Raw genomic sequence first — 23,546 nt, 5'->3', positions numbered from 1 at the left:
GTGTTACAGCTCTTACCGCACTGTCCACCACTACTGATAACTCTCACCCCGCAGATGTAGTTCACCGAGGACAGGTCACCTCCCACCCCTCAACCCCAACACCCACCCCTGTGTCCTCTCAAAGTTCTATTCTGAGTTTAGCACCACACCTAAGACAGAGACTTGCTAACCAGTATTTCTTTTGTCAAATGTAAATGAGAAAAAAAAAGACATGGAAGTGAAAGATGAGGAGAGGAAGACAATAGAAAATAGGACAGAAGCATCAGGAAAGGACTTACGCAGTTTGGAATTCAAAAGAAGTCCTGATTAGTTATTGTGTATGTGGAGAAGGGGAGTAGAAATAGGGAGGGGATGGTGGCCAAGCTAATGAAGACATACGTTCTTTGGTAAGAGAATAATTTAGAATTGCTAATGAGCTCAGGAAGTCCTAGGATTTGGGTCTCCCAGAGTAGTTCCGATGCTTCCTAAACCAAATGAAAATGAGACCGCAAGCATCAAAGGATCATTCTGCCAACCAAGTGGCATAAGAGACATTCCATCGGAAATAGCTGCTCAATCATTCTTTTTTCTTAAATTGAGAGCTTTGTCTGTTTCCAAATGTCTTCAAACAGCTGGGACTGCCCTGAAAAACGGAGAAAGTGTATCTAATAACTGAAAACTGTATTCAGGGATTCTAACTACCGACTAGAGACATGTCTTATAAATAAAATCTCTCTTTCTCTCTGCTTTTTAGATAGCTGACATTAATTTATACTATTATCTTTCAAATACAGATACGTAATGGGAAATAATCCAGCTGACCTGCTCTCTGTTGACTCAAAAACGGGCATTATTACTTTGAGAAATCAAGTTACCATGGAACAATATAATATGCTTAATGGAAAATACCAAGGAACAATTCTATCTATAGACGGTAAGAGATCAATTTAACATTTTTCCTTCTAAAATTTCAATATATATTTTAATTAATTGTATTTCAAAGTAATGCTTTTTTCAACAAAAGTTATCATATTGGCTATTACAGAATCGAATCTTTTTTTTTTAAATATATTTTATTGATTTTTTACAGAGAGGAAGGGAGAGAGATAGAGAGTTAGAAACATCGATGAGAGAAACATCGATCAGCTGCCTCCTGCACATCTCCCACTGGGGATGTGCCCGCAACCCAGGTACATGCCCTTGACCGGAATCGAACCTGGGACCCTTCAGTCCGCAGGCCGACGCTCTATCCACTGAGCCAAACCAGTTTTGGCGAATCTTTAATGATAGGAAAAGCAGTATAACTTAGTGGATAAGACCATGAGCTCTGGATTGGTATCTTGTGCCATCACTTACTAGATATGGGATTTTAGAGAAGTCATTTAACCCATTTATCCTTCCGTCTTTTCTCCTGCAAAATGGAACAATAACAATATGGATTTAAGGAGTTACTACATGTAAAGCACTTAGACCAGGGGTGGGCAACCTTTTTGTGAGTGCGTGCCAAAACCAGCAAATCTCTGACTCAAAATTCTTCTGCGTGCCAACCCTAATTTTTTGAGAACATGTTACGCCTACTTGTTATCTCTTAAGGTGTACGTATGTGAAGAACCTTGAAGAAATAACAAAATTCATTCGAGCGACTAAAACACAGTATATGATGATGAAAAATACATTTATTTTTTTAACGTATGCATGTTATGTAAAATTATTTATTTATCTAAGATGCACCTACACTGAATTTATCTGAAAAATAAAAAAGTCGATATTAAGAAAAAAATTGTAAATGGAAGATTATAAGAGAGGGTTTCGCGTGACAGCAAAAGTTACTGGCGTGCCATGTTTGGCACACGTGCCAGGGGTTGCCCACCCCTGACTTAGACTTTCAATAAATGTTAGTTCTTTATTAATGTAAATAATTGCAATTTTAAATTATATGTATTATAAAATTATATTCAAATAGTTAGGCCAGACGCCAAGCTAACTTAACTTTATATAATCTTTGGAAGTTGATGCACAACTTTGTTTGAGCAATTTGGAGGTAGCATGCTTATATTACTTTTCAAAACCAACAAAATTAATTTAGGCTGGTCCCTAAAGGAGGAGAGCGCCTCGAGACTATTCTTCTAAGCAAAGCTTGCTACTTCCATTGCTCTTTCTCCCTCCCTCTCCTTCTTTCTTCCTCATTCAATTTTCCTAAAAATGGGTTGACTATTTCCACTTGCTTTGCAGTTTAAAAAATAATAAATAGCATTCCTTTAAAGTCATTCAACAATTCAGAATTTTTACCAAATTATAATGTTTTTTTCCACAATTAATCAAAATAAGAGTAGTTTTAAAACATATATATTGCAAACAGAAATGTGATTCCATTTAAAGATAAAGCTTATTTTGATTCAGTGCTGAAATGACCTTAAGTAATTGCTAGTTTACTCCAGTTTTACATCCAGCATCAAGCTTCACTGGAGACATGAAAGGAAAATTGAAACTTTGCTTACAACATTGTTAGGCTTATCGCAAACAGAAAGCATGCCTTTTCTCATCAAAAAGGGGGATAAATATCACAGGTGATGAAAATGATAAAAATAAGACCAAAGCCAATAACATTATGGGATTTGATATCATAGATTGGATTTAAACTTGTCTCTGTTACATACTTCCAGGGACTTTTTTATTCATTTACTCAGAATCTATATATTGAATCCTAACCAAATGTCAGCCATTGTACTGGGTTCTAGGGTTACATCAATGGACAAAGTCTGACAACAGAGCTTACATTTATGTAATTGAGATAAGAACAATAATGTCAAACAAAATCATTCCTTTATTTTTACCCAGTTTTCAATAACCTTAGGAAAATCCCTAAATATAAAAGGCTGAATGCACACTGATGTTCCTTATAGCATTATCTATAATAAATATCAAAAGCAATATCGGTAACAGGCATTGACAGATGTATTCATACATACACTGCCACAAAGGAGACAGAAAACATACTCATCACCACAGAGCGACCCTGTGCCCATTTGTAGTCATCACTACAGCTCTAGTTCAGCCCCAGGCACCTGCCGATGAAAATGCTGCTGGATTCTGATGCACCACCTTTTGTATCAAATGCACTCAAAAATTAGTCTATTGTTTTGAAATACTGGTTGGTTGGTTGGTTAGATGAAATAAACGGCAAGGGTTGAGCAATTAAGTTGAAACAAATAACAAATCTCCCTACCCCTGTGTTTAGTCAAGGAACACAGTAACTTACTGAAACTTTGAAGGACAAGAAGAAAGCACACTGGAATATCTGCTTGTGAAACAAACGTATTTCACCTTCTTACTGAAATGAAAATTTCCCCACCTCCAACAGCACCAGTTCCCTCTCCCGTGAGTGGTTGGTGGCTGTGAGTTTGGGAATATGCTGCTTTCACACTAAGAAATTTTTGTAGAAATGATTTACTAACCTGCTCCCAATCTGTTCATTTTGTCAGCCCATAAAAGGAAAAGCACAAACATAATTGAAGAAGAAAGACAATAAAACTACCAAAAAAAAATCTAGCTCTCATATAAGAAATGTGAAAAACAAAACAAAAAAACAAACAAACAGTAGTCTAGGAATGCCTCCCCAGAGCTTATAATGCAACACTGGCCAATGCAGACACAAGGTGGTGTTTACTGTCTACGCTTCTCTCTACAGGAGACAGTTTTCAGGAGCACTAACCGTCATAACAGTTTGATTTACAAAAGGAGTCACGGACAAGGGAGAACTGGGGAAGTTACTGAATGAATAGGATAAAGACATTGAAATAACTATTGATGCAAAAAGGAAATAGTTCATAATGCCCAACAATGACTACACTAAATTTATGAATGATTTCTTCCATTTTGAACCCTGTTACAGATGGTCTTCAAAGAACTTGTACTGGTACAATTAATATTGATCTTCAAGGTTCTGGCTGGAAAACTTCTGAAACCACTCCAAAATATAACACCGACAGTGAAGGTGGAACTGGTACTGGTGGTGGTACAGGTGAACTTACTACTGGTGAAGTCACTGTCAACACAGAAAGCAACAATGGCAATGGCAATGTCGATGGAGGTGTAACAGATGACTATAAAGAACCCTTAGGCGTGCCCATGTTTCCAGATAATGTACATTTTGGTCCCGCTGGCATTGGACTGCTCGTCATGGGATTCTTGGTCCTAGGATGTAAGTACTTTAACAACCAATCCGCAGGTGCCCTCCACCCCCCCCAAAAAAAAATTGGGAGACATTTTCTGATCTTTTGATAAAATGTATTTTAACAATTCTTATTGTGTTCAATTATCAAGATACTTCTACGTCTAGTGCTGGATTTATGAGATTTTTAAAAAGCCAATTGCTTGGCAGTGGAAGATAAAAACTTCTTTCACATTCAATCTCAATGTGATGGGAAGCCCCATAATAGGCAGGTCCCACTGCTATTGGAGCAGAGAAAACAATGAGAAACAATTGATTGGAATGGCCAGGAAAGCCTACAGCAGCGGTTCTCAACCTGTGGGTCGCGACCCCTTTGGGGGTCGAACGACCCTTTCACAGGGATCGCCTAAGACCATCGGAAAACACATATATAATTACATATTGTTTTTGTGATTAATCACTATGCTTTAATTATGTTCAATTTGTTACAATGAAAATACATCCTGCATATCAGATATTTACATGACGATTCATAACAGTAGCAAAATTACAGTGATGAAGTAGCAATGAAAATAATTTTATGGTTGGGGGTCACCACAACATGAGGAACTGTATTAAAGGGTCGCGGCCTTAGGAAGGTTGAGAACCACTGGCCTACAGGGAATGCCTGTGTGTGGAGCTTTTCATTAACGCCTGTTCCTATGAACACATTCGGGACACAACACACTGTCCTCCCGGTGGCGGGTGGGAAGGTGCAGGCAGGTCCGAGAAGAGTGCACGGACTTTCCCTCGTGTCTCTGGAACCCGGGCTGGCCCAGCATTTCCCTCTCTCTCATCACTATCCTTACTCCATTCCCCTACCCACCTGCCCTCTTCCTTTTTTCTTTCCCTCCTTCCTTATTGTTTAGAACATTTACACATCCTTTTCTTCATCCACCCATTCATTCCAAACCGCTATTTAAGATCATATTACGTAAGGAGCTCTGGGCTAGAAACTTCTAATTGATTGAGAGTAAAAGACAGTGTGAAGCAGCATAAGGTTCTCTATTTGTGCCTGAATAATTTCAAGAAAAGATATTGAAGGGCAAATAAGAGCCTCAAAGAGGACAATTGCTTGAAGCATGAACAAGATGTTACTGTTGAAATAAAAAGGCAGGCATGTGTGAAAGGAGAAAAATAAAGACATGGAAGAGGGAACACAAAACACCAAACATGTGGACTGGCCTACCAGCTTTCTTTTTTTCTCTCTTTCCCTTTTTTCCTGAGTAACAGGGAGAAGAATCATCTGTGTTCATAGTACGATACTATTTGTAACCTGAATCTGAAATAACAAATTAAAATTTATTGCAATCTAGTATACTGAAGCTCACATTGATTGTAGTATCTCACCATTATACAGTTTATTTTCTATAACCTTTATAATAATTTTAGGATCAAATGGGGTTATATTAGGGATTCAAATTTAATCACAAAAAGCAAGTTTTTCTTTTGTGGCCCCTCTGCTCATTCCAATATTCCTCTCCTGTCACCCCCAGTGGTCCCATTCTTGTTGATCTGCTGTGACTGTGGAGGCGCCCCTGGTGGCGGAGCCGGCTTCGAGCCTGTTCCTGAATGTTCAGAAGGGGTAATTCATCCGTGGGCAATGGAAGGACCTGGGCCTGAGCCTGGGGTAAGTGCCAATCTGTAAGAAATGACCTGTGGTAGTCACCTAAACTCAGTCTTCTGCATGCTAGCCACGGGGGCAATGGAGAGAAAGCAGAGGTACCTGCAAATTAGATGGACATAACCAGGGAAGGCTTTCTGAATGCAGTTCCTGTTTCACATGGATTTCAAAAGTTTCCTCAGTAACATTCTTTCAGAGCATCGGAGATAATTTGAGAACTAACCCAATGTGTAACTAGAGAAAGAAAAGAGTCGTTACAAATGAGAAGATGTTTCTTGTCTTTTAGATTATCACCACCATTCCTGTACCACAAATTCCACCCGGAGGGAATATAATCCAATGTGTTGACACTTCAGGTACAATTTCCTTTTATGTTAACAACTCAAATGACTCAGAAGGAATTGTGTTCTCTCTTTGCGTACCTCACTGTTTCTCGATTATTATATTTGTCTTTAAAATTGTTTCTATTTTTCCTTTTAAAATGACTAATTTACATATTAGATGAAAAGGGAAAACCCACAGTAATTGTTATTCTTATGTGTTGAATTTTTTACCTCTTCTTCAATCATCAGAGAGTACTTAGGAAATGGCCTGATTAGGATGTCTATAAGTAGAAAAGAATAACTGAGTTGTAACCACAAGTCTATTTTGGGCATGGGTTTTTGTGGTTTATTTTTTGTCTAGTAAAGCAAATCTTATGTACCCCCAAAAATGCTAATTAGAATGAAAGAACAACTCTATTAAAATAGATCTGTGCTCATTTATTGAGACTAGATTCCACCTCCACAATTCATGAATGGTTCAGAATCATGCTGGCTTCAGCTGTCATCATGACAAAACTAAAAACTGCATCCATTCTCAGCATCAGCCGAAAGGTTGACTGGAAAAGATTTGTCCAGTTTCTCAGACTGAAAGTAAGTGGATGAGACACTATCAACATCTTTTAACGCTCTCCTCTGAGGCGTGTGCACGTGGTGGAGTTTGTCCAGGCACATGGGGGAGACTATCAGTCCAGCCGGCCCTACCACAGAGGTCTAGACCAGTTCCCAGGCAGAACCCAGGGAGAATGAGCATTTCACAGTACGCGAATAACTGTGACTCCAATAAAAAGAACAACTGACTTTTAGAAACCTCGTATCTTTGAAAAGAATTGTGCCATCTTTTCTTTTTTTCAAGGTGAATACATATTCTCTTATTTTTCTCTCAGCCTTTCTCAAATTTGTAATCATGACTTTTCCACGTTGACTCTTTAAAATGGAAGAAGTATAGGAATATTTATAACTTGTAGAACTGGACCTTATGCAAAGCATGGACGTGCTAGTATTTAAAACCATATATCCTCCTCATGCCTCCATTGTTGTAACAACACCAACATCGCCCCCCTCCCACGTCAAAAGTAGAAACTTTTATATCTTCCTGCTCACTGATATCCAATCAGTTCTAAGACTTTATTTATACATTGAGTCTCTCATTAAGTCTGTAAATATTTACACAGACCTCCACAAAGCACAGTGAAAGGCACCAAAGTAACAGCCGTCTGGAAACGCACTGTCCCTAAAATCACGATATTTAAAATAGGAAAGCATGGCATCTATCATGTCAGCACTGCCCCTGTCCACGGCACCTCCACAATCCAGGCCATGGCTTTACCTCCCCTGCTGAGAATACTGTGAGGCTTCCATTCACCCTCACATCCACGTGCAAATTCAAGCCTCCCAGGCAGACCTTTCCCCTCGCCGTCGCCATGGCTTCTTCTCTGAAAGCGTGGTCCTTGGGCTTCTCCTGGGGCCCTCTGCTTCTAATATAGTACATTGGGGTGTTCTTATACCATTTCACTTTTAGAATTTAGGTAATTTTCCCCCAATTTTTGTTAATTTAAAATCAAAGTCCTCTTAATGTATGGTGCCAGTTGGGTACTGGAAATATCAGGGGGAGCACTGTAAATCTAATCAATATGTTGTACAGCAGAAACTAATACAAAATAATATTGAACGTAAACTGTACTTGAAAAAAATTTTAAATAAAAATGTCAAGCATAGGTTTTTGTAACCACTATGCAGCCCCTTGCTTCTAGCTCAACATATAATTACCAACAAATAATTAATAATAATTACCCAGTTACCAAGTTAATTGATACTATTATTTTGAACTGAATATATTTATAGTTCCTGTATTTAAGTATCATTTTCTTTTTTACCTTTTCCTTTGCTCACAAACGCATACTTAAATGAAGAACCATACATAAAAGTAAGGTACTGATTTTTAGTCTGCAGCACACTACATAAAGTAAATTTAAACCTTCACTTTCAGGGGTTTATACAAATGAGTATGGTGGCAGAGAAATGCAAGAGATAGAAGGAGAAGAAAGAATGACAGGATTTGAACTAGAGGATGGAGTTAAATCATCAGGAGCACCTGAGATCTGCCAAGAATATTCTGGAACATTAAGAAGAAATTCTATGAGGGAATGTAGAGAAGGTCTGAACATGGACTTTATGGAAAGTTACTTCTGCCAGGTAAGGGCTCTGTCCCAGGCCTTCCTCCCCGTCTAGCACCCACTGCTGTACCCCAGGCTCCCACTGTTCCCCGGGGGCTTTGGCCGGCATCTCCTTGCCAGGTTCTCAGCCTCCACGCATGATGGCGCTGCTAACACTATAGCTAACCCTCTCACCGAGGCCTGCTGCTCCCCCACTCAGGAACAGCCACTGGCCCCCAGCTGTGTTTTGCCTATGGCATGAAGTCTAAATCCCTTCACATGGCAAATAAGCTTATTCACAGATGGACCCCTGTTTTCACGTCTCCAACTGCTCTTTCCTACCAATCGCACTTGTACAAATAAACCTAAAAGAAGCACAATTTTGTGTACTCCAAATTCAGCATTTTTAAGTACCTCCTCCTAACTTGGTTACAAAATAATTCATGTGATTTTTTTGTGTGTGTGCTTCTGTGTCCAAAGTACACCATTATAAAGTCCACCTAAATAAATTTTAAAAATCAAAATATATTATTGGAATTACAGTTAAAATAACTTCTAAGGAGATTCTTTCATGCAGTTATATGATTTTTAGAACACCTCTAGTAGATGTTAGAATTTTGTTTTTCCTATTTTTCTTTGGTAATGTAAGAAAAACTTAAGATAAAGACTTCTACTGTTGTTAAATATGTACTCATGACTTCGTTTTCTCTCCCCTCTGCAAATTTAGAAAGCATATGCTTATGCCGATGAAGACGAAGGGCGCCCGTCCAATGACTGTCTGCTCATATATGATATTGAAGGTGTGGGTTCCCCCGCTGGCTCTGTGGGCTGTTGTAGCTTCATTGGAGAAGACTTTGATGACAGTTTCTTGGATACACTGGGGCCTAAATTTAAGAAGCTGGCAGATATCAGCCTGGGGAAAAATGTCGAATCCTATCCAGATTTTGATCTCCCTTGGCCTGAGAGCACTGAACCGATTTTCCCTCAGCAGGGAACAGAGCCCGTTGCTAGCGGACGCCCACCCACCTCCCCATGCTATGGCACGACTACGGTCATCTCTGAGAGTGCCTACCCCTCTGGGCCTGCTGTTCAGCATCCCATGTCCATCCCTGACCCCATGAGCTATGGTAATGTCACTGTGACTGAGTCCTACGCCACCTCTGGCACTCTGAAGCCCTCTGTCCACATCCATGACAATCGGCACGCCTCCAACGTGGTGGTGACAGAGAGGGTGGTCGGCCCCATCTCTGGTGCCGACTTGCATGGGATGCTAGAGATGCCTGACCTAAGAGAGGGGTCAAACGTCATAGTGACAGAAAGGATAATAGCTCCAGGTTCAAGTCTACCCGCCACTTTGACCATCCCTGATCCCAGAGAGTCTTCCAACGTGGTAGTGACAGAAAGGGTAATCCGGCCAACTTCTGGCATGATGGGCGGCCTGAGTGTGCACCCCGACCTGTCCAACGCCCACAACGTGATTGTGACCGAGAGGGTTGTGTCTGGCTCTGGCGTAACTGGATTTAGTGGCCCAGCGGGATCATTGGTGGCAGTGGCACAGTGGGCAGTGGCCTGGTTGGCAGTGAAGCTGGAATAGGTGGTGGTGGCATCGGGCTGAGCAGCCTGGGAGGAGGCGGAGGCCTGAGTAGCAGCATGGGGGGGACAGCCACCATCGGCCATATGAGGAGCTCCTCTGACCATCACTTTAGCCAGACCCTCGGATCCACTTCCCCGAGCACAGCCCGAAGTCGAATCACCAAGTACAGTTCCGTGCAATATACTAAGTAGCCAGGGTCCCAGCACACTTTTCCTCAGGGATTGGGAGTTAGCTCCAATTCCCACCCCAAAAAGCTGACAGTGGGATTTGTGATGAGTAACCAGGTGCTAAGGAAAGTGTGGAGCACAGTTCCCTCCAACCACAAGGAGGAAAACAGATGGAAACGGGTTGTTGGGCAAGAGGTCTCCTTAGCACGGGTTCACTCTCTTCTTGTATTAGTCCCAATGGAGTCACGAGACAGCATTCTCTGCTGCTGTGTGGCCTGCAGTGCATCTCCAGCATGTGGAAGAAAGAAAACTCAGCCAGGTAAAAGCGCCGGCCTTCACATGGCAGTTGGCATCAATCTCTTGCTATTTTTTGATTTGCTATGCACTTCCTGCAATATTTAAAAAGAACTAAACATGCACTATGTGTTCATGTATGTGGGAAGAGTTCGAAATTTGTGCCAAATGCCCTGTCAATTTCATAGATAATATAAATAAAAATCCAACCACATAGTCAGACCACGGTTAACCATTAAAGAAACAAGAATCTGGCACCATAGCCAAGTCCACAAGCCACCAAGCACTCCGACAACCCGCAGATTAGGGACTGTTTTCTGGGAGGGAAGTTCCATAGAGAGTGGCCACAGGGCGAGGTCCATTTGGGGTAAACTGACCCATTTGCTCTGAGTCTGAATCTTGAGATGGGGCTGCAGCTAGAATTCTTCTGTCAAGACTTTCCTGCTTCTAGTTTGTGTTTAGTGTAGATGCAATAGTGACTGATACCGCCTACTGGGGAGGTTGCAGGATTTCACACCCATGTCTCCCTTTCCTGCTGCAGCTCTGACTTAAGAAAGGAAAACTGCCAAGTGTGCTTCTCAGATTGAAGCAGGGAACACGAGGCACGGTTGTCCTCTCTAGTGGCAGGTCACCTTCCCAGGAAGCAGGCGGGAACTGCGCTGTATTCTCAGATTGTGTGTTTAGTTAAGTGTTGTTCATTTATATTCAGCTCTCTACTATACAGCTCCTCAGTTAAAATGGTTTACTTAAGCTGGGCTGCATGGTTAAGCTTTGGGGGAATTTTTTAAAGGTTATCCTTAAAAAGTGTTTAGAACATGTAAAATGTTTGCTGGGGTAAGTTAGAATTGTTCAGTCAAGTAATACTGCACTGTTAGTTTGAATTGAATTTACTACTTTTTTGAACAGCCCTCTGCTGCTATTTTGAAGGGATCAAGTAGGAACTTTTAACAGAGTCGATGATATTGTGTTAACACAAATGAAATTGTACTAGACAATCCCATTGCATTATTCTATCCCACTGCCAACTGACTTCGCACAAGCATAAACTTTACATTTCTGATTTGATTTGTCAATATGGTCTTGGTTTATACATGCTCCAATTTATAGATTCCAAATTATATCCTATGGCATATTTTTCTAGCTTCAAATTTTAGTAATGTACATTTCTGTGTGTTTGCTATACAGTATTACCTGGTTAAAAGTCTGTAAATAGAATCAAAGCATTATTAGCCAGAAGTAAATTTACTATTGCATGGTAAAGGAACTTTTTTTTTCATTTCTAAATCCAGTGAGAATATGAGTTCATTAAAGTAAAACTGGATATGACAACATCTTGTAAGGATTATTACCCCCGTTATTCAAGTTTCCCAAGGTTTTACAGATCAAAGAATATTCAACTTCCAACACTTGTCAAAAGGGGTTGGGGAATGAATTATTTTACCTATAGCTGTTCTGCTCTATGCTATAGCAGATGATGTCAATATTTTCAAAGCCACAATATACATCTTATTTGAACTCTGTTGACTATGTACTGGTAAAATTGTTATGTTCTGTAGCATGCCAAATGCAGAGGTGTAAATAAAGTCATTCACTGGGAGTCTTTCTTTTATTTCTTTCTCCCATTTGGGGGTTCCATTAATGATGGATCATTTTTCCAGAAATAAAGTCAAAGGGCATTTATTCAAATATACTTGAGTATACTTGGACCCAGGAGTTTGAAGAAAAAAATAATTATTAATCAATTATTAGTTAATAAATTAAAGGGAGTGGTCACAAGTAGTTTACTTGTTCCTTTGATATGACATGTCATAAAAAAGTGTTTTCTTGAGACTCTTGGTATCTTCAGGTATGTTTTTTAGGTTTCTAACAAATGCCAGAGTGACCATCTTTAATAACTGTTGATATTAAGATCCATCAGTTACATAAAACCATGGAAATACAAGAAAAATAGCAGTATCCTTCATCAATCTTTCTAGGAAGATACTTTCAAATTCAATTGTTTTGGGGGTTTTATTTTGGGGGGGGTTCTTTTTTAGGATTACACATTGATATTCTTTTTATTCCTAAATTTTTAAAATTGCCTTTTAAGACCTCAACCATTCTAACAGTCCTTGGAAGGCATGTTATTTTCAATGAACAGCCTTTGGGGGAGAATTCCAGTCTTCCTTTTAGGTGCTTTATTCTGAATCATAGACCTTAGGTTGTCCCATAGACCTAAGAAGTAGACTTTATTTTATAAGGGAATAATCATCATTCAAATCCACATCGCAAGCTGGATCTCAGATCAATTTGTCTTAACAAAAAAGAAGAAATAATGATTTAAATATTATGTATACATAGTTCAAAACAGCGTTTAAGGTTTACAAAGTATCTGACTTCTACAGAGACAGTCCTTGGGGACAAAAATTAGTGCATTATAAGTATTTATTTGATTATTTAATATCAACCAAAATACCATCCTGAGCTATTCTGACATTGAATTCCAAATATATCTGCTACATATCATTAACCTCTAGGTTACTTGATCTAACTGTATTTGCCCTGAAACATTTATAGAAAAAAAAGTCTGTATTTAGGGCTATGTATTGGTCTTCATCAGAACAGGTTTTATATTCATGTATAAAGTTCTTAGTCTCATAATCTTCATTCAAGTAATGTTCTGACAGAATTTTAATTATAGAGCTTCAAAAATTACATATTCACTCTGACTCGATGTTTTTAATTATGTACACAATTCATTTCTGGATTTACATCAACATTTGAATGTCAGCCAATTTAGTAGGAGGTTAAAGGTGTAATGATCATTGGCTAAAATGGCCATAGCTATTTGGGAAAGACATTTGAAACCCCAATAAACTTTTAAAAGTACTGCCTCATTTTCTCATGCCCATTTAATAAGTTCCAACCTTTTTGGGATTTTTAGTATTTCTAAGACCTGCTTCACATTGCACAGAGTACACAGTCCAACTAGATGACTAGCACCCAGGAAACAGAATCTGTCTCCCAGTTCCAGGTTATTCAATTTGTGTTAGCACAGAAGTATGAGTGAATCAACCTGTTAGCCATCAAATACGTTTAACACAGTCATCTATCATTTACCTACAGTCTCTCCACGTAGTTATATTAGAATTACTACACACTTCACCATTAAGCTGTACTTAGTCTAACTAGTTTTTCTTTTGCTATTTTACAAATATTTTAAAACTCTAGTGGTGATCCTTAATATTGCTTAAAACAAGGTGCTTGCCTTCCAGTTTCAACATAAACGTTTGTGAATTATTTGGGTACCAGTTCCTTGCTTGGTCATCTGTTGGCTCTTTTAAGTTGGTTTGTAGTTTCCAAAGAGTTATGTTTACAGCAATAAAATGATTAACACTGTTTTTATTATCCTTTCTGGATTGTCAGGGGGCTGGGGAATAATGAGAGGTTAGCAAAGCTAGTTGTTATTTTCAGCCCAGACAAGTGAAGAATTTTTTAACGTTTCACACTGTTAACATTTATTTTCACCGTTTCTTGCCTTTTCCGAGCTCATGTTTACTGAGGTGCTCCTCTCCGGAGCGCTGCTTAGTCATGTCAGAGCACAGCCTCCACAGCCCCGCACGAATAAGTCCATGACAAACAGCTTGTACTTTTAGCATCTTTATGCTTTTTCCTTTCTTTCTTCCTTTGCTACTCTAATTTTTTATTGTTGTGTACACTAGCATTTCATTGCTTTTAGAATGGCGTTTCTTTTTATTTGCGTTTGAAGTCAGACCCCTTCATCTGTGTTGGGGCACATCTCCTCTTTGCTCTCTGGCCACTTTCTGGACCATTATCGCCTCCAGCTTGCACAAAACCTCAGCCTTTTCAGACACATGGGATCTGCTTGTACGCCCTCCCTTTGTTCTCCACGTGCCATGTACTGACCTCTGTCTTAATAATGTCCCCACTTTTACTGAAGACTCATATTCTGGCCACGGAAGCCTGGCCACAGACTTCTCCGATTCTGAGGGTGTTCACAGTAACCTCAATGACCACATAGGTGAGGCACTTGACACCCAATTCTTAGTCCCCAGACCCCCATCCTCCCCACTCCCCCTCAGCCACCCCCTTCCTTAGCATAACCCAGCATGGCAGCACCTTGGCTGCCTCCGTTTTAGTTTTACTTCCTCCTTATCATCCCAGCTCATGTGCTTAAGTCATTAAGGAATTGTTGCAATTCCTCCCCTTCATCAAAACTCCCATGAGTTTTTTCTGGACTCCCACCACTTTCTCACTGGCTGTTAGCTTCACGTCCCTCCTTATCTAATCAGGCTTTCGGAGTCCTACTCTAGTCACCTCTTGGTGACTACCTTGGGCCTCCTGGCCCTGCTATCCCACTTACATATCCCAAATCTCTCACCCTCCAGCTCTGTCTGCACACAAACAACTAAACAGATGATTTAAGTGAGTTGACTTTTTCATTTTAAGCACAGGATCTCAATCACAGAGTAACATCTCCTGCAGCTTTACAATCCTGATTCTTTGACAGGCGTCCCCTCTCATTAGACTGCATTACTATTCCATACCTTCTTTGTCCTCAAACCTCCCACACCTCCTCTTTCCTTCTCATTCCTAGTTGGTGATCTAATCCTATTGTTTACTGAGAAAACAAGTCATCAATCTCAAATCCACTCATCTTCCTCTGCGAAACCTACACATCCACCTGTATGCACACCCATTTTCCCCGCCTATTACAATGGAGTTAGTGTCCTACTCATATAAAAAGACAATCCCCATTTGTGCTCCAGGACTTTGCTCCTTCCCTAGTAGTCTCTCTCTCTCTCTCTCTCTCTCTCTCTCTCTCTCCTCTTTCTCTCTCTCCCTCTCTCTCTCTCTCTCTCTCTCTCCCTCTCTCTCTCTCTCTCTCTCTCCTGCAGCATTTTCATCACCACCCCTCCTTGTACCAAATACCTCACTTTTAATTTACTTGTTTCACCAAACTTCTTAAGACTCCTGCACAGTTGCTTTCTTTTCTTTCTCATGTCCCATCAGACTTCCACCCTCACCCATCAGTCCATCAGAATGGCCCTTGTCAAGTTTGTCCAAGACCTATACATTACCAAACACAAGGCCCACTTTTCTGTCCTTGTCTTTCATAAGTTCCAGGAAGAATCTGAAATTATCTCTTCCTTGAAACACTTCTTTCTTGGCTTTTATATATAACACTATCCTTTCAGGATATTACTTATGCTGTATTGGTCATTCTCTAATTTTTTGTTCCCCACCTACTCACCTTTTAAATGGTGATATTCCCCTAAAGTTTGGTTCCAAGACCTCTCCTCTCAACATTCTACACTGTTTCTATGAGACCTCATCCAAGCCCCTGTTTAAGATGTTCAAAATTTAACTTATCATTTTACCACCCAAATGCCCTCATCCCAGTGAATATGACCTCATTGACCCATTGCTCAAGCCAGAAACTAAGCACTTCTCCTGGATTTCATCCCTTTTCTTCAGACCTTACATTTGATCCATTAGGTCCTATTGATTCTATAACCAACATATATCTCAGTCCATCTAATAATCTCCATCCCCATCTGCCACCACACTACCAGAACTCGCTCTTAAGTAGTCTCTTTACTTCCATTTATCTTCAAATAATTTTCTACATATGAGGCAGGTGGCCTTTGGAAATATAAATTACATTAAATAAACTCTCTATTTTAAGAATTGCAATGGATTTTCTTTGCACATCCAAGAATAGCCCATAGGGGCCTGCCTGGTCCGGCATGAAAGATGGTGGCTTGAACTAGGATAAGCTGTGATGGAGGTGAGAAGAAATAGACTGAGGAACTGCTTTGACCTTTCTTTGCAACTGGTATGCACTCTGCATGGAACATTTTCCTCCTCGTTTTCATATGGTTGCCTCCTTTCATCTTTAGGTAGCAATTTAAGTATCATTTCCTCAGAAATTCTGTCCTTGACCAACTTGTTCATTCATTCATCATTTAATTATTCAAAAGCAGATGAATGCCTAACAGTTGTGCCAAACAGTGATGATATGACAGTGAACAAAACAATCCATCTTGTCGTGGAGCTTGTATTCAGGATATGGGGGGGCCCAAGGTTTGACAGTAAACAAGAAAATATATAGCAAGTTAGATGGCAGTAAGTGGTCAAGAGAAAATAAAGCAGGGCAACGTAGGCTAGGGAGCGCAGGATGGGAGGGGTGTTCTACATCAGGAAAAATTCTGGGCGGGCACACACTTGGGGTGTTCAAGGAAGAAGCAGGAGACCCACGTGGCTGGAGAGAGTGAAAGAAAGCAGTTAGAAATGAAGCCTGAAAGGTAACAAGGGGTGAGACCGTGTGACCTAGCAGGCCACGGGAAGAACCCTGACTTACTCTACATGCAACAGAAAGCTTGGGCAGACAGGTGCTCTGCTCAGATTTGTATTTTTAAAATGCCACTCTCCCTGCAGTGCTGAAACTCTTGGAAGGAAATCACAGAATCACGATTAGTTAGGAAGCTTCTGAAATAACCCAGGTGAGTGAGTGGTTGTTGTAACCTATAGTTAGCTTTACTCAGGAGGGACTCCTACTCCCTGGTTTTTCGGCAACAGGTTGGCAGCCAGTAAGTAACAAAAATAAAACAAAAACCTTAGGCAGTTTAGTAAAGCAACATTTTAAAAAGAAATTGGAAAAAGGGCCCTGAGCAATCAATTAAACTCAAATCTCATTATAAAATGTCTTGGAAAAACTCAAGTATAATAACTACAAACGGAGAATATTAGATGAGTTAAAAAGTTCAAAAATCATACCAGTTTCTGGGCATGTGCTTGGTGATTGAGTTCAAATAAGACAAATTTCAGCTGCCCCTGGGACTTGCTTTTCTCAATTTTACAAAGCTTAATTATGACAAACTTGGTGTATTTCAGTCATCTTCCCTCCCACAAAACCTAGGACAGCCCTGACTCATTTTCCAGAACTGCTCAAAATGTCAAGATCCGATTCTTACTGAGGTTCATATCTGGTTGGACCCAGAATGTAATGTGTCACATTTTCAAAGAAAACTATTTCTCTGCAATCAAATTAGTAGATATCACTTTAAAAATAAATGCCAGTTTCTGCTTGATAAATTACTGATGTGGGTTTGTCGGTTTCTTTGGATCACATCTTAGATTGGGTTCACCCAGAGGTAGGCCCTGAAAGAGAATTTGAGGGCCATCTAGAGGGGGAGGGTAAGTGAAGGAATTACTGGTGGGGCCTGGGGAGATGAGACAGGAAAGAGAAAGCAGCCCATGACATGTGAGCTATCAGCCAGTTACCACCATGGGCAACTGAGCCTCAGCCCTCCTGGAGAAAACCCTGGGAACCCGTGCAGTTAAACTCAGACGCTGCAGAGTTAAAGCATCCCACAAATAAGGGAAATTGTGTATTTAGGCAAAGCTACCACCAGTTAATAGTTAAGTGCTGCCTCTGGGGACAGAATCTGCTGTGCCTGCTGTACAGACGGGCAAAGTGGCTGTGGCACCACTGAACAGAGAAACACAAGCACCGGCAGTTAGAATTTGGGTGTGTGGGCACAGAAATGATAAGGGAAAAGGGCAAAATATGGAGAGGGCACCGCAGGGTCTGTTACAACCACTGGTATCCTCTGCCCCATGGTCTGGAGAAATATGCAACAAGAAACCTCAGAAGTTTCTGATTTGACAGGTCTTTCTTGAACATTGTGCTGTAAACAGAATGGACATAAGCTAAAATATTGATAGGTTGGGTAATAAAACCCAATGGTATGAAATGGGAAAGTCTTCAGGTCCTCCTTGTAATTAATAATGTACCTTTATGATATTGTGACATTGGTGTTAATTAGATGCGTCTACCCTCAGAGTGTTTAGACATATAATCACTCTCCTCTGATACATGACTGAGCTTTACTGTTACACACTTAGGAGTGACCTTAATAGATAATTGGTTTTGATGTCTATTTACTTTCAGAAAGAAGGGCTAGGAGTCAATTACTAAAGACATCATTTTTATAGGCATAACCCCAATATTTTAATAACTTATTTCTAGCCATCATGACAATTCACTCAATCTCTTAAGACATGTGCTTGCACCTAGCTTATTATAAAGATACACCAAAAATTTTTTTTGTCATTAGTTGGATATGGAACTAATTAAATAACAAATTTTGAATTAATGTTCACTACTCAATTTTTCTAAAATCCATCCTTGCATTGACAGTCTGTGTGAGAACTGAGCCCCCAGATTACATCATATTGCTTGTCAAATTCCCACCATTCCTGATAAAACTTCCTTTTCTGAATTGTTCTTTGGCACAATGATGCCTCTTCTCAATGTATAAGTAAAATATATGTTCATGATAAATATTCTTAATAAATTATGAGTAGACTTCTTAACTTTATACAAACTATAAAATCCAGAAAGGAAACATCATATTTAATGGTACAACATTAAAAACTCTCTCTATGAAATAGAGAAATAAAATAATGATGCTCACTATCAACATCGCATTTAACATTTTACCAATGATTCAAAAGTAGAGGGGAAGGATTATAGGGATTGGAAAGAAAAAAACAAAACTATCTTTATTGTCAAATTAAATAATGATGTAGTTAAAATCCAAAAGAATCTTGAATTTTAATATCAATCAAATTAAAAATAAGAGTGTAGCCAGATGAACTAACAGGACAAACAAAAACTCATAGTTACAGACAACAATATGGTGGTTACCAGAGGGAAAGAGGGGTAGGTAGAAAAGGGTAAAGGGGGTCAAATATATGGTGACTTTGGGTGGTGAGCACAAATGCAATATAAAGATGGTGCATTCTATTATACACTTGAAACCTACATAATTTTATTAACCAATGTCACCCCAATAAATTTAAATTTAAAAAATTTTAAAAGATAATAAACATTTTTTTAATTTTAATATATTATTCAATATCCATATGAGTTTAGCAAAATTGCTGAATACAAAAATCAAGAGCCAAAATCAATTGTATTTCTATATGAAATAAAATAAATGTCAGAAACTACAATTTTAAAAAATATATCTTGTACTAGTACTAAAGAATAAGCCTCAAAAAGGTCTCTGTAAGACCTTAGCAGTGAAAAAATAATAAAACTTTATTAAATAAAACCTAAAATTAATTACTTAAAATATTAAATAAAAGAATGCTCCTTGTTTATATGTTCCAATACATGACTCAAAGTGTGCAGTCCTAATCATAGTCTCAGTTTGCTTGTGAATCAGGTGATTCTAAAACATACAGGAAATGCTACTGGCCTAATAGCCAGAGCGCTCTAGAAGTGAACAAAGCGGGAGAACTTGTTCTATGAGATGTCAAGACTTACTGTAAAGCTATGCAGTTAGAACAGCTTAGAACTCACATAAGAACAGACCAAAGGAAAAAGAGAGACAAAAAGAGACACCCACAGTTATGCACACTGTCTTATTCAGATTTATTTTTATTGGTAGTGCAGAAAGCAGTGAAAAGCATACTCTTTTCAAATGAATGTATCAGGACAGTAAGATCCACATATGAAAAATAAAGATGAAATTGATCCCATGCCATTTACAGAAATTATCTTTAGATAACTTTGACACAAGTTAAAGCTTGTGTGTGAAAGCTTTCTTAAATAAGACACCAGAGCACTAACCATAAAATAAATAAATAATAAACTGATTACTTCAAAAATGAGCAATTCTATTCATTACAAACTATCATTTTAAAAGGAAGACAAGCCACCGAATGAGTGAAAATATTTGCAATACATGTACCCAACACATAGATATGTATGATGTAAAGAACTACAAACTATTTTAAAAGAGAACAATCTAAATAACAATAGAAAAAACAACTTCAATATGCATTTAACAAAAGAAAAGTTCCAAATGATCAAGAAATTTATGCAAAAATATTGAACCCCAAATAATCCGGGAAATGAAAATGAGATACAAGTACCTATCCCACCAATTGGCTAAAATGTAAAGTCTGACAATACTTTTGGGGTCAGTGTTGGTGAGCAAGAATGCAGGCTGGGCTCACTTGGACTTTGGACCTTCAGAACTGTAAGATAATGAACTTGTGTTTTCAGTCACTAGTTTGTAAGAATTTGTTAACACAGCAATAAGGAACTGATAAATAGCAGGACTGTTTATAATAGCCTGTTCTATATAAAAACAAAATCAATCTCTATTGCAAAGAAGATTTTTTAAGTAGAAAATAGTTGTCACATATATGACCAAAGTTAATTTCTCTTACATGTGCACAGTGTTTATAAACCAATAAAGTGTGACACAGTGGGGAAAAGGGAGTAAGTGTTTCACATAAAAAGAAGCAGAAATGGCCCTAGCTGGTTTGGCTCAGTGGATAGAGCATCAGTCTGCGGCATATAGGAGGAAGCCAATCAATGACTCTCTCTCATCATTGATGTTTCCATCTCTCTCTCTACCTCTCCCTTCCTCTCTGAAATCAATAAAAACATATTTCTTTAAAAAAGAAGCAAAAATGGCTAAGCCCCCTCTTCCATGAAGAGATGCTAAACTTATCATATTTTTTAAAAGTCCACATTTACCTGTTGCCATTTTTCCCTGAGCGACCCGTAGGCCCAGGTTAATTTTCCTGCCTCGGTAGTTCTTAAACTTCAGTCTGCAATCTCAGAATTACCCAGAAAGCATGTTAAAAATGAACTAATTCAAGGGTCCACCCCCAGATGCTGACTCAGCAAATCTGGGGTCAAGAACCCGCCTTTCCTGCATACTGGACCATATGATATTTGGTGCAATTGAACCAAGAAATATATTTCAAGAAGCACTGCCTAGCTTTTGAGTTTCTCGTTCCTGAATTTCATCCCAAACAACTTCAGCCCAGCCCAGCCCATTCAGAGCATCAAAGGTACCCTCTATCCACATCACGACTTTGCCAAAGAGGGGCACTGCCAAGACCAGCGAAGTAGCCAGGCTGACACCTGAGTGATTATCACCCTGTGGCACTGTTGCCACTGGCGTCATGAGCAGGAGTCATTTGCAAAAATATATTTTTTAAGTAGAAAATAGCTGCCATATATATGGCAGAGATTAATTTCTCTTACATACCAACAATGTTTATAAATCAATAATAAAGACATCAGTGACACAGGGGGGATAAGTATACAGCAAGTAAGTAATAAGTCTGCAGTAATACACTTTAATTACAACAGCCCGGCTGGTGTGGCTCAGTGGTTGAGCACTGACCTATGAACCAGGAGGTCACAGTTCAAATACCGGTCAGGGCACATGCCCAGGTTGCGGACTTGATCCCCAGTGTGGGGCGTGCAGGAAGCAGCCAATCAATGGTTCTCATCATTGATGTTTCTATCTCTATCTCTCCCTCTCCCTTCCTCTCTATCAATAAAAATATATTTAAAAAAAAACAAAAAAAACAAAGCTAGAAGCCAGGTAATTCTTTTTGTACTTACTTGAATGACATCCCACAGTGAGGACATACAGTCACAGAGAATCAACAAGGCACCTCTGTCAGGGTGTATGATTTCCGGGTGTAAATTACCATCCTTATATTAACAGAACTCTGGAGGAAACTGACATTTAACCTCCATGATTTCTAACACCCACTAAATAACCTTGTGTGCTGGCACCCTTATCTCTACACATAAATTGGCTTTAATGAGGAGACAGGTTGTTTACCTTCAGTGCCATTACCTTAAGGTGAACAGTCAGGCATGTTTGCACAGCAGCTGCTCTAGGTCAAAGCCGAGACAAGCTGTGTTTACCTGCTGTCCATCTCCCGAGGCCCATGCCGATGGAAATCCTTTTGCTTGAGTCAACTACAGAACCTACTTGCCTCCTGCATTTGACAAACATAGTTTAGGTCCATAAATATATTTTAAATTTCCTCTCCTCTAATATGTCCTTGGGTATTTCAATAATATCCATCGCTAGTCCTAAACCATCATAATTAGATGGAAAATTTGCCCTAACATTTTGTTCATACTATTTGGCCTGTAGAGATCACATTTCTGTTTTTCAAGAAGAATTTGTACTGCAACGTGTTGAATGAGCTGTCTTGTATGGGATTCCTTTAAAAATATAAGCGTTAGGGCACTTACTATGTTTTAGATGGATATGATGTAGAGAATGAAAATGTCCCACTACGGTGGAAGCAGGATGAGACCACATCACAGAAGCACAAGAACAATAATGAAATTCCAAGAGCATCCTTGAAAGTCGACATGCACTTTCCCATGAGCAGATGAAATGCTACTGGTTTGGTAGCAAACACAAGTAGGGAAACATAAGCAATAGGACAAAATTCTGCTTGCAGAGCCAGCTATTAAGCTCAATAATTTGATAAACCATAAAATAGGTGTGTGTTTTTAAAAAAGATAACATTTAGCCATCAATTCTTTTCTATTTTGCCTTCACATATCTAGCCAATATTAGAAAATGGCTTAGTATTTATATAAATTGACTATGAAGCAGGAGGTAGTATACTTTCCCTATCATCAGCACTAATAAACCTCTAAAGTGTATAGGAGAGAAGTTAGAGAGGAGAGATTGAATTAAATAATCTCTAGGCTATGTTCAAACATTAGCATATGTGAAGGCTGGAGCCCCACAAGAGAAACAGAAGTAGCTGCTATTTATCTATCTAAGCTCAGGACCATGATCAAGCTTTGCCTTGAAGAGGGTTTAAATTGAAATCCTGCCCTAACGGGTTTGGCTCAGTGGATAGAGCGTCAGCCTGTGGACTGAAGGGTCCCCTGTTCAATTCCGGTCAAGGACACATGCCTAGGTTGTGGGTTCGATCCCCAATAGGGGGCATGCAGGATGTTTCTATCTCTCTCTCCCTCTCCCTTCCTCTCTGAAATAAATAAAAATATATTTAAAAAAAAACAAATTGAAATCCTTGGGGGGGGGGTTCTATTTTTCCACCAACTCTCTCAAGGAGTAGATATAAATGAGTGCCCGAGCTTCAAGTGGCAACTTCTCAGTTACTGCAGACTCTGCATCTGCTCATGATGGTAATCTCCATATTTGAATTCGAGGGACCATTGAAATTAGGAGTTATAAATGGAGAACTCTGAAGGAATCACCTAAATGATCAGGTACCTAGTTCTTCTGCTTGTTGTTTCTTTCCTTTGAAACTCATCCTATGAATAGCAACGCAGGTAGATTGACAATTTTATATTTCAAGAGAAATCAACCAATCACAGT

At 39.3% G+C, this 23,546-nt stretch overlaps 1 protein-coding gene across 1 annotated transcript in view; it reads left to right on the top strand.

The window, feature by feature from the left end:
• The window catches only part of DSG1 (desmoglein 1), a 32,807-nt gene extending 20,866 nt beyond the window's left edge, over window positions 1-11,941 (top strand). Inside the window, 7 exon segments of the mRNA XM_014458336.2 lie at window positions 774-913; window positions 3,872-4,180; window positions 5,686-5,819; window positions 6,100-6,169; window positions 8,124-8,329; window positions 9,017-9,815; window positions 9,818-11,941. Of these exon segments, the coding sequence (XP_014313822.1) occupies window positions 774-913; window positions 3,872-4,180; window positions 5,686-5,819; window positions 6,100-6,169; window positions 8,124-8,329; window positions 9,017-9,815; window positions 9,818-10,074 (1,915 nt within the window). The 3' untranslated portion in view covers window positions 10,075-11,941.
• The last annotated feature ends 11,605 nt before the right edge of the window (window positions 11,942-23,546 follow it).

The sequence above is a fragment of the Myotis lucifugus genome, unplaced genomic scaffold, assembly GCF_000147115.1.
Source record: "Myotis lucifugus unplaced genomic scaffold, Myoluc2.0 scaffold_93, whole genome shotgun sequence".
NCBI lineage: Eukaryota > Metazoa > Chordata > Mammalia > Chiroptera > Vespertilionidae > Myotis > Myotis lucifugus.
This window is presented reverse-complemented; position numbering and strand designations above follow the sequence as displayed.